Consider the following 10,000-nt stretch of genomic DNA (forward strand, 5'->3'; position numbering starts at 1 on the left):
ACTGCTGATGGTCCGGGTTACTGTAAATCTCTCTGTGATAACTGCTGAAGGTGTCAGGGCTTTATTAAATACTGTTGATTTCCTTTTTCCCCATCCAGAAAATCCTCGGTGTTTTCAAACCAAAGTCTGAAGAGCCTTACGGTCACCTCAACCCTAAATGGACCAAATACTTTCACAAGGTATCACTGATCTCTGGTCTGTTACTATCTCTCGTTCACTGTTGTCTGGTCTGTTACTATCTCTGTCTTTCACTGATCTCTGGTCTGTTACTATCTCCGTCTTTATCTCTGTGTCTCTCCTCTTCCTCGTCTGTCCCTAGGTCTCACTATGCTCTGGTTTCTATCTCTGTCTGTTACTGTTCTCTCTCCCTCTTCTTCTTCTCCTCTTCTTCTCTCTTCATCTGTCCCTATGTCCTATTTCCCTCTCTCTTCCCTCTTCCTCTCTCCTCTTCTTCTCTCCTCATCTGTCCCTATGTCCTATTTCCCTCTCTCTTCCCTCTCCTCTTCCTCTCTCCTCCTCCCCTCTCCACTTCTTCTCTCCTCATCTGTCCCTATGTCCTATTTCCCTCTCTCTTCCCTCTCCTCTTCCTCTCTCCTCCTCCACTCTCCTCTTCTTCTCTCTTCCTCTCTCCTCCTCCCTTCTCCTCTTCTTCTCTCCTCATCTGTCCCTATGTCCTATTTCCCTCTCCTCATCCCCTCTCCTCTTTCTCTCTCCTCTCTCCTCATCCCCTCTTCCTCTCCTCCCTTTCTCTCTCTATTTTTACATTCATTTGAACAGTTCATTTAACTCTCCCCGCCCTCTACCCTTCCTCCCTCTCTCCTCCTCCTCCTCCTCCCTCTGTCCCCCCCCCCCCTCCTCCTCCTCTGTTTCTCTGTGTAGCTGTGCTGTCCATGTTGTTTTGGCCGTGGCTGCCTGATCCCCAACCAGGGCTATCTCTCAGAGGTTGCTGCCTCCCTCGTTGATACCAGGCTAGGACTGGGGGTGGTCCCCAAAACCAAGGTGAGGTGGGAGGGGTGGCGGGGGGAGGGGTGACGGGGGCTGTGTGTCTAGTCAGTGATAATAACAGGCTGTGTGTCTAGTCAGTGATAATAACAGGCTGTGTGTCTAGTCAGTGATAATAACAGGCTGTGTGTCTAGTCAGTGATAATAACAGGCTGTGATAATAACAGGCTGTGTGTCTAGTCAGTGATAATAACAGGCTGTGTGTCTAGTCAGTGATAATAACAGGCTGTGTGTCTAGTCAGTGATAATAACAGGCTGTGTGTCTAGTCAGTGATAATAACAGGCTGTGTGTCTTCCAGGCTGTGTGTCTAGTCAGTGATAATAACAGGCTGTGTATCTAGTCAGTGATAATAACAGGCTGTGTGTCTAGTCAGTGATAATAACAGGCTGTGTATCTAGTCAGTGATAATAACAGGCTGTGTGTCTAGTCAGTGATAATAACAGGCTGTGATAATAACAGGCTGTGTATCTAGTTAGTGATAATAACAGGCTGTGTATCTAGTTAGTGATAATAACAGGCTGTGTATCTAGTCAGTGATAATAACAGGCTGTGTATCTAGTCAGTGATAATAACAGGCTGTGTATCTAGTCAGTGATAATAACAGGCTATGTGTCTAGTCAGTGATAATAACAGGCTGTGTGTCTTCCAGGCTGTGTGTCTTCCAGGCTGTGTGTCTAGTCAGTGATAATAACAGGCTGTGTGTCTAGTCAGAGATAATAACAGGCTGTGTGTCTAGTCTGTGATAATAACAGGCTGTGTGTCTTCCAGGCTGTGTGTCTTCCAGGCTGTGTGTCTAGTCAGTGATAATAACAGGCTGTGTGTCTAGTCAGTGATAATAACAGGCTGTGTGTCTAGTCAGTGATAATAACAGGCTGTGTGTCTAGTCAGTGATAATAACAGGCTGTGTGTCTAGTCAGTGATAATAACAGGCTGTGTGTCTAGTCAGTGATAATAACAGGCTGTGTGTCTAGTCAGTGATAATAACAGGCTGTGTATCTAGTCAGTGGTAATAACAGGCTGTGTGTCTTCCAGGCTGTGTGTCTAGTCGGTGATAATAACAGGCTGTGTGTCTAGTCGGTGATAATAACAGGCTGTGTGTCTAGTCAGTGATAATAACAGGCTGTGTGTCTAGTCAGTGATAATAACAGGCTGTGTATCTAGTCAGTGATAATAACAGGCTGTGTGTCTTCCAGGCTGTGTGTCTAGTCGGTGATAATAACAGGCTGTGTGTCTAGTCAGTGATAATAACAGGCTGTGTATCTAGTCAGTGATGATAACAGGCTGTGTGTCTAGTCAGTGATAATAACAGGCTGTGTATCTAGTCAGTGATAATAACAGGCTGTGTGTCTTCCAGGCTGTGTATCTAGTCAGTGATAATAACAGGCTGTGTGTCTAGTCAGTGATAATAACAGGCTGTGTGTCTTCCAGGCTGTGTATCTAGTCAGTGATAATAACAGGCTGTGTGTCTTCCAGGCTGTGTATCTAGTCAGTGATAATAACAGGCTGTGTGTCTAGTCAGTGATAATAACAGGCTGTGTATCTAGTCAGTGATAATAACAGGCTGTGTGTCTTCCAGGCTGTGTATCTAGTCAGTGATAATAACAGGCTGTGTGTCTAGTCAGTGATAATAACAGGCTGTGTATCTAGTCAGTGATAATAACAGGCTGTGTGTCTTCCAGGCTGTGTATCTAGTCAGTGATAATAACAGGCTGTGTGTCTTCCAGGCTGTGTATCTAGTCAGTGATAATAACAGGCTGTGTGTCTAGTCAGTGATAATAACAGGCTGTGTGTCTAGTCAGTGATAATAACAGGCTGTGTATCTAGTCAGTGATAATAACAGGCTGTGTATCTAGTCAGTGATAATAACAGGCTGTGTGTCTTCCAGGCTGTGTATCTAGTCAGTGATAATAACAGGCTGTGTGTCTTCCAGGCTGTGTATCTAGTCAGTGATAATAACAGGCTGTGTGTCTTCCAGGCTGTGTATCTAGTCAGTGATAATAACAGGCTGTGTGTCTAGTCAGTGATAATAACAGGCTGTGTGTCTAGTCAGTGATAATAACAGGCTGTGTATCTAGTCAGTGATAATAACAGGCTGTGTATCTAGTCAGTGATGATAACAGGCTGTGTGTCTAGTCAGTGATAATAACAGGCTGTGTGTCTAGTCGGTGATAATAACAGGCTGTGTGTCTAGTCAGTGATAATAACAGGCTGTGTGTCTAGTCAGTGATAATAACAGGCTGTGTATCTAGTCAGTGATAATAACAGGCTGTGTGTCTTCCAGGCTGTGTGTCTAGTCGGTGATAATAACAGGCTGTGTGTCTAGTCAGTGATAATAACAGGCTGTGTATCTAGTCAGTGATGATAACAGGCTGTGTGTCTAGTCAGTGATAATAACAGGCTGTGTATCTAGTCAGTGATAATAACAGGCTGTGTGTCTTCCAGGCTGTGTATCTAGTCAGTGATAATAACAGGCTGTGTGTCTAGTCAGTGATAATAACAGGCTGTGTGTCTTCCAGGCTGTGTATCTAGTCAGTGATAATAACAGGCTGTGTGTCTTCCAGGCTGTGTATCTAGTCAGTGATAATAACAGGCTGTGTGTCTAGTCAGTGATAATAACAGGCTGTGTATCTAGTCAGTGATAATAACAGGCTGTGTGTCTTCCAGGCTGTGTATCTAGTCAGTGATAATAACAGGCTGTGTGTCTAGTCAGTGATAATAACAGGCTGTGTGTCTTCCAGGCTGTGTATCTAGTCAGTGATAATAACAGGCTGTGTGTCTTCCAGGCTGTGTATCTAGTCAGTGATAATAACAGGCTGTGTGTCTAGTCAGTGATAATAACAGGCTGTGTGTCTAGTCAGTGATAATAACAGGCTGTGTGTCTAGTCAGTGATAATAACAGGCTGTGTGTCTAGTCAGTGATAATAACAGGCTGTGTGTCTTCCAGGCTGTGTATCTAGTCAGTGATAATAACAGGCTGTGTGTCTTCCAGGCTGTGTATCTAGTCAGTGATGATAACAGGCTGTGTGTCTAGTCAGTGATGATAACAGGCTGTGTGTCTAGTCAGTGATAATAACAGGCTGTGTGTCTAGTCAGTGATAATAACAGGCTGTGTATCTAGTCAGTGATAATAACAGGCTGTGTGTCTTCCAGGCTGTGTGTCTAGTCAGTGATAATAACAGGCTGTGTGTCTAGTCAGTGATAATAACAGGCTGTGTGTCTTCCAGGCTGTGTATCTAGTCAGTGATAATAACAGGCTGTGTGTCTTCCAGGCTGTGTGTCTAGTCAGTGATAACAACAGGCTGTGTGTCTAGTCAGTGATAATAACAGGCTGTGTGTCTTCCAGGCTGTGTGTCTAGTCAGTGATAATAACAGGCTGTGTGTCTTCCAGGCTGTGTATCTAGTCAGTGATAATAACAGGCTGTGTGTCTTCCAGGCTGTGTGTCTTCCAGGCTGTGTGTCTTCCAGGCTGTGTGTCTAGTCAGTGATAATAACAGGCTGTGTATCTAGTCAGTGATAATAACAGGCTGTGTGTCTTCCAGGCTGTGTGTCTAGTCAGTGATAATAACAGGCTGTGTGTCTTCCAGGCTGTGTATCTAGTCAGTGAGACATTTCACTACAACACTATCGACAGGGCGAAGTCCAGAGGGAAGAAATACGCCCTGGAGATGGTTCCCAAAGTGGGACGACACTTCCACAGAGTGGGACTGCCCCCCAAGGTACCCTGACCCTTGACCCTTGACCCTACCAGTCTTATTCCTGACCCTATGTCTTAATCCCCCAAGGTGTCCTGACCTGTCTGTGTGTGTGTGTGTGTGTGCGTGCGCGCGCGTGCGTGTGTTTTTGCATCTTTCTGTCTGTGGGTGTGTCAGCTTGGTTCGTTCCAGCTGTTCGTGGAAGGGTACCATGAGGCTGACTATTGGTTGAGACGTTTTGAGGCGGAGCCTCTCCCAGAGAACACCAGGAAACAGCTCCAGTCTCAGTTTGAGAGGCTCGTCATTCTGGACTACGTCATCAGGAACACAGGTAGGTGTGTGTGTGTGTGTGTGTGTGCGCTCACACGAAGCAGTATCTGTAGTGTTTAGACTTTTCCTGGTGACTTCCTTTCACAGTGGACGGTACACACACACCACATACACACAGTGCACGGTTCACACACAGCTTGCACACATGGGGGGGGGGGGCTGTAAAATCTGCGATACGGAGAACGGATTTCAATAATGTATTGAACTCAGTAGGATATCAAATACACTAAAAAATATAAACACAACATGTTAAATGTTGGTCCAATGTTTCATGAGCTGAAATAGAAACATTTCTAGAAATGTTCTATAAAGATTATTTCTCTCCAATTTAGTGTAAAATGTTTTGACATCCCTGTTAGTGAACATTTCTCCTTTGTCGAGATAATCCGTTCACCTGACAGGTGTGGCATATCAAGAAGCTGATTAAACAGCATAATCATTACACAGGAGCACCTTGTGCTGGGGACAATAAAAGGCCACTTTAAAATGTGCAGTTTTGTCAAAACAACACAACGCCACAGATGTTTCAGGTTTTGAGGGAGTGTGCAATTGACATGCTGACTGCAGGGAATGTCCACCAGAGCTGTTGCCAGAGAATTGAATGTTCATTTCTCTACCGTAAGCCGACCTCCAACGTCGTTTTTTAAAAATTTATTTGGCAGTATGTCCAAACGGCCTCACAACCGCAGATCACGCATCTGAATTACAGGGCGTCTGAATTACAGGGCGTCTGAATTACAGGGCGTCTACGTCTGAATTACAGGGCGTCTGAATTACAGGGCGTCTATGTCTGAATTACAGGACGTCTGAATTACAGGGCATCTGAATTACAGGGCATCTACATCTGAATTACAGGGAATCTGAATTACAGGGCATCTACATCTGAATTACAGGGCATCTGAATTACAGGGCGTCCACATCTGAATTACATGGCGTCTACATCTGAATTACAGGGCATCTACATCTGAATTACAGGGCGTCTACATCTGAATTACAGGGCGTCTACATCTGAATTACAGGGCATCTACATCTGAATTACAGGGCATCTGAATTACAGGGCATCTACATCTGAATTACAGAGCATCTGAATTACAGGGCGTCTACATCTGAATTACAGGGCGTCTACATCTGAATTACAGGGCGTCTACATCTGAATTACAGGGCATCTACATCTGAATTACAGGGCGTCTACATCTGAATTACAGGGCATCTACATCTGAATTACAGGGCATCTGAATTACAGGGCATCTACATCTGAATTACAGGGCATCTGAATTACAGGGTGTCTACATCTGAATTACAGGGCATCTGAATTACAGGGCATCTGAATTACAGGGCATCTGAATTACAGGGCATCTGAATTACAGGGCGTCTACGTCTGAATTACAGGGCGTCTGAATTACAGGGCGTCTACGTCTGAATTACAGGGCGTCTGAATTACAGGGCGTCTACGTCTGAATTACAGGACGTCTGAATTACAGGGCGTCTACGTCTGAATTACAGGGCGTCTGAATTACAGGGCGTCTACGTCTGAATTACAGGGCGTCTACGTCTGAATTACAGGGCGTCAGAATTACAGGGCGTCTACGTCTGAATTACAGGGCGTCTGAATTACAGGGCGTCTACATCTGAATTACAGGGCGTCTGAATTACAGGGCATCTACATCTGAATTACAGGGCATCTGAATTACAGGGCATCTGAATTACAGGGCATCTACATCTGAATTACAGGGCATCTGAATTACAGGGCATCTACATCTGAATTACAGGGCATATACATCTGAATTACAGGGCGTCTACATCTGAATTACAGGGCGTCTACATCTGAATTACAGGGCGTCTACATCTGAATTACAGGGCGTCGACATCTGAATTACAGGACGTCTGAATTACAGGGCATCTGAATTACAGGGCATCTGAATTACAGGGCATCTACATCTGAATTACAGGGCATCTGAATTACAGGGCATCTACATCTGAATTACAGGGCATCTGAATTACAGGGCATCTACATCTGAATTACAGGGCATCTGAATTACAGGGCATCTGCATCTGAATTTCAAGGCATCTACATCTGAATTACAGGGCGTCTACATCTGATTTACAGGGCATCTGAATTACAGGGCATCTACATCTGAATTACAGGGCATCTGCATCTGAATTACAGGGCATCTGAATTACAGGGCATCTACATCTGAATTACAGGGCATCTACATCTGAATTACAGGGCTTCTGCATCTGAATTACAGGGCGTCTACATCTGATTTACAGGGCATCTGAATTACAGGGCATCTGAATTACAGGGCATCTGAATTACAGGGCATCTACATCTCAATTACAGGGCATCTGCATCTGATTTACAGGGCATCTACATCTGAATTACAGGGCGTCTACATCTGATTTACAGGGCATCTGAATTACAGGGCATCTGAATTACAGGGCATCTACATCTGAATTACAGGGCTTCTGCATCTGAATTACAGGGCGTTTACATCTGATTTACAGGGCATCTGCATTACAGGGCATCTGAATTACAGGGCATCTGAATTACAGGGCATCTACATCTCAATTACAGGGCATCTGCATCTGAATTACAGGGCATCTGAATTACAGGGCATCTACATCTGAATTACAGGGCTTCTGCATCTGAATTACAGGGCATCTACATCTGATTTACAGGGCATCTACATCTGAATTACAGGGCATCTGAATTACAGGGCATCTACATCTGAATTACAGGGCTTCTGCATCTGAATTACAGGGCATCTACATCTGAATTACAGGGCTTCTGCATCTGAATTACAGGGCATCTACATCTGATTTACAGGGCATCTGAATTACAGGGCATCTGAATTACAGGGCATCTGAATTACAGGGCATCTACATCTCAATTACAGGGCATCTGCATCTGAATTACAGGGCGTCTACATCTGATTTACAGGGCATCTGAATTACAGGGCATCTGAATTACAGGGCATCTGCATCTGAATTACAGGGCATCTACATCTGAATTACAGGGCATCTGAATTACAGGGCATCTGAATTACAGGTCATCTGAATTACAGGGCATCTACATCTGAATTACAGGGCATCTGCATCTGAATTACAGGGCATCTGAATTACAGGGCATCTGAATTACAGGTCATCTGAATTACAGGGCATCTACATCTGAATTACAGGGCGTCTACATCTGATTTACAGGGCATCTGAATTACAGGGCATCTGCATCTGAATTACAGGGCATCTACAACCCGAAAATAAAACTTTCTTATATAAAATGTTTTCCCCTAGACAACAAAAAAATTGTCTCCTGTTGTAGTTTTAAGTATTAAAGTGTGATTTTTGAGAGTGAAAACTTGGAGAGAAAAAAAAAACTGTAGAAACAAAATGGAGAAAACAGAATGGAATCAGGCCAAAAATAAAACAGATTTCATAGGGACACACTGTTAATTCCCTGGAACATCTCCCTATAGCTTTACATTGTGTTCTCATCCTATGCAGAGTCTAACCCGTTCACCCTTCCTCTCCGTTCTCTCTCTTCTCCTTCTCCCTCCCTCTTTCTCTCCTTCAGACCGAGGGAATGACAACTGGTTGATCAAGTATGAGAAGCCAGGGGAAGGAGAGGGAGAGAAGGTGAGCTGTGTGTGTGTGTGGACTGCAGTCCATAGATCATGTGTGTTTTGAAAGGAGTGACACGTGGACTGTGTACTCTGTACCATGACTCATACTTATAACACACTACAGTATGATTTAATACTGTCTCAGATGACTACTTACCATTCAGCACTCTACAGTATGATATCAGACAGGATCAGGGGACTAGTTACCATTCAGTATGATATCAGACTGTCTCAAAGGACTAGTTACCATTCAGTATGATATCAGACTGTCTCAGAGGACTAGTTACCATTTAACACTCTACATTATGATATCAGACTGTCTCAGAGGACTAGTTACCATTCAGTATGATATCAGACTGTCTCAGAGGACTAGTTACCATTCAGTATGATATCAGACAGGCTCAGGGGACTAGTTACCAATCAGTATGATATCAGACTGTCTCAGAGGACTAGTTACCATTCAGTATGATATCAGACTGTCTCAGAGGACTAGTTACCATTCAGTATGATATCAGACTGTCTCAGAGGACTAGTTACCATTCAGTATGATATAGGACTGTCTCAGAGGACTAGTTACCATTCAGTATGATATAGGACTGTCTCAGAGGACTAGTTACCATTCAGTATGATATCAGACTGTCTCAGAGGACTAGTTACCATTCAGTATGATATCAGACTGTCTCAGAGGACTAGTTACCATTCAGTATGATATAGGACTCTCAGAGGACTAGTTACCATTCAGTATGATATCAGACTGTCTCAGAGGACTAGTTACCATTCAGTATGATATAGGACTGTCTCAGAGGACTAGTTACCATTCAGTATGATATCAGACTGTCTCAGAGGACTAGTTACCATTCAGTATGATATCAGACAGGCTCAGAGGACTAGTTACCATTCAGTATGATATCAGACTGTCTCAAAGGACTAGTTACCATTCAGTATGATATCAGACTGTCTCAGAGGACTAGTTACCATTCAACACTCTACAGTATGATATCAGACAGGATCAGGGGACTAGTTACCATTCAGTATGATATCAGACTGTCTCAAAGGACTAGTTACCATTCAGTATGATATCAGACTGTCTCAGAGGACTAGTTACCATTTAACACTCTACATTATGATATCAGACTGTCTCAGAGGACTAGTTACCATTCAGTATGATATCAGACTGTCTCAGAGGACTAGTTACCATTCAGTATGATATCAGACAGGCTCAGAGGACTAGTTACCATTCAGTATGATATAGGACTGTCTCAGAGGACTAGTTACCATTCAGTATGATATAGGACTGTCTCAGAGGACTAGTTACCATTCAGTATGATATCAGACTGTCTCAGAGGACTAGTTAC

The 10,000-nt window shown here is 43.8% G+C and overlaps 1 protein-coding gene across 1 annotated transcript in view; it reads left to right on the top strand.

Annotated features, from left to right (window-relative positions):
* Positions 1-98: 98 nt before the first annotated feature.
* Positions 99-10,000, top strand: part of LOC139394556 (phosphatidylinositol 4-kinase type 2-beta) — a gene marked incomplete at its 5' end in the record, with an annotated part of 14,319 nt that continues 4,417 nt past the window's right edge. The window contains 5 exons of the mRNA XM_071142650.1: positions 99-179; positions 880-999; positions 4,588-4,719; positions 4,873-5,026; positions 8,597-8,658. Of these exons, the coding sequence (XP_070998751.1) occupies positions 99-179; positions 880-999; positions 4,588-4,719; positions 4,873-5,026; positions 8,597-8,658 (549 nt within the window). The remainder of the gene's footprint in view (positions 180-879; positions 1,000-4,587; positions 4,720-4,872; positions 5,027-8,596; positions 8,659-10,000) is intronic.

Source organism: Oncorhynchus clarkii, unplaced genomic scaffold (genome assembly GCF_045791955.1).
Source record: "Oncorhynchus clarkii lewisi isolate Uvic-CL-2024 unplaced genomic scaffold, UVic_Ocla_1.0 unplaced_contig_13929_pilon_pilon, whole genome shotgun sequence".
Taxonomy (NCBI): domain Eukaryota; kingdom Metazoa; phylum Chordata; class Actinopteri; order Salmoniformes; family Salmonidae; genus Oncorhynchus; species Oncorhynchus clarkii.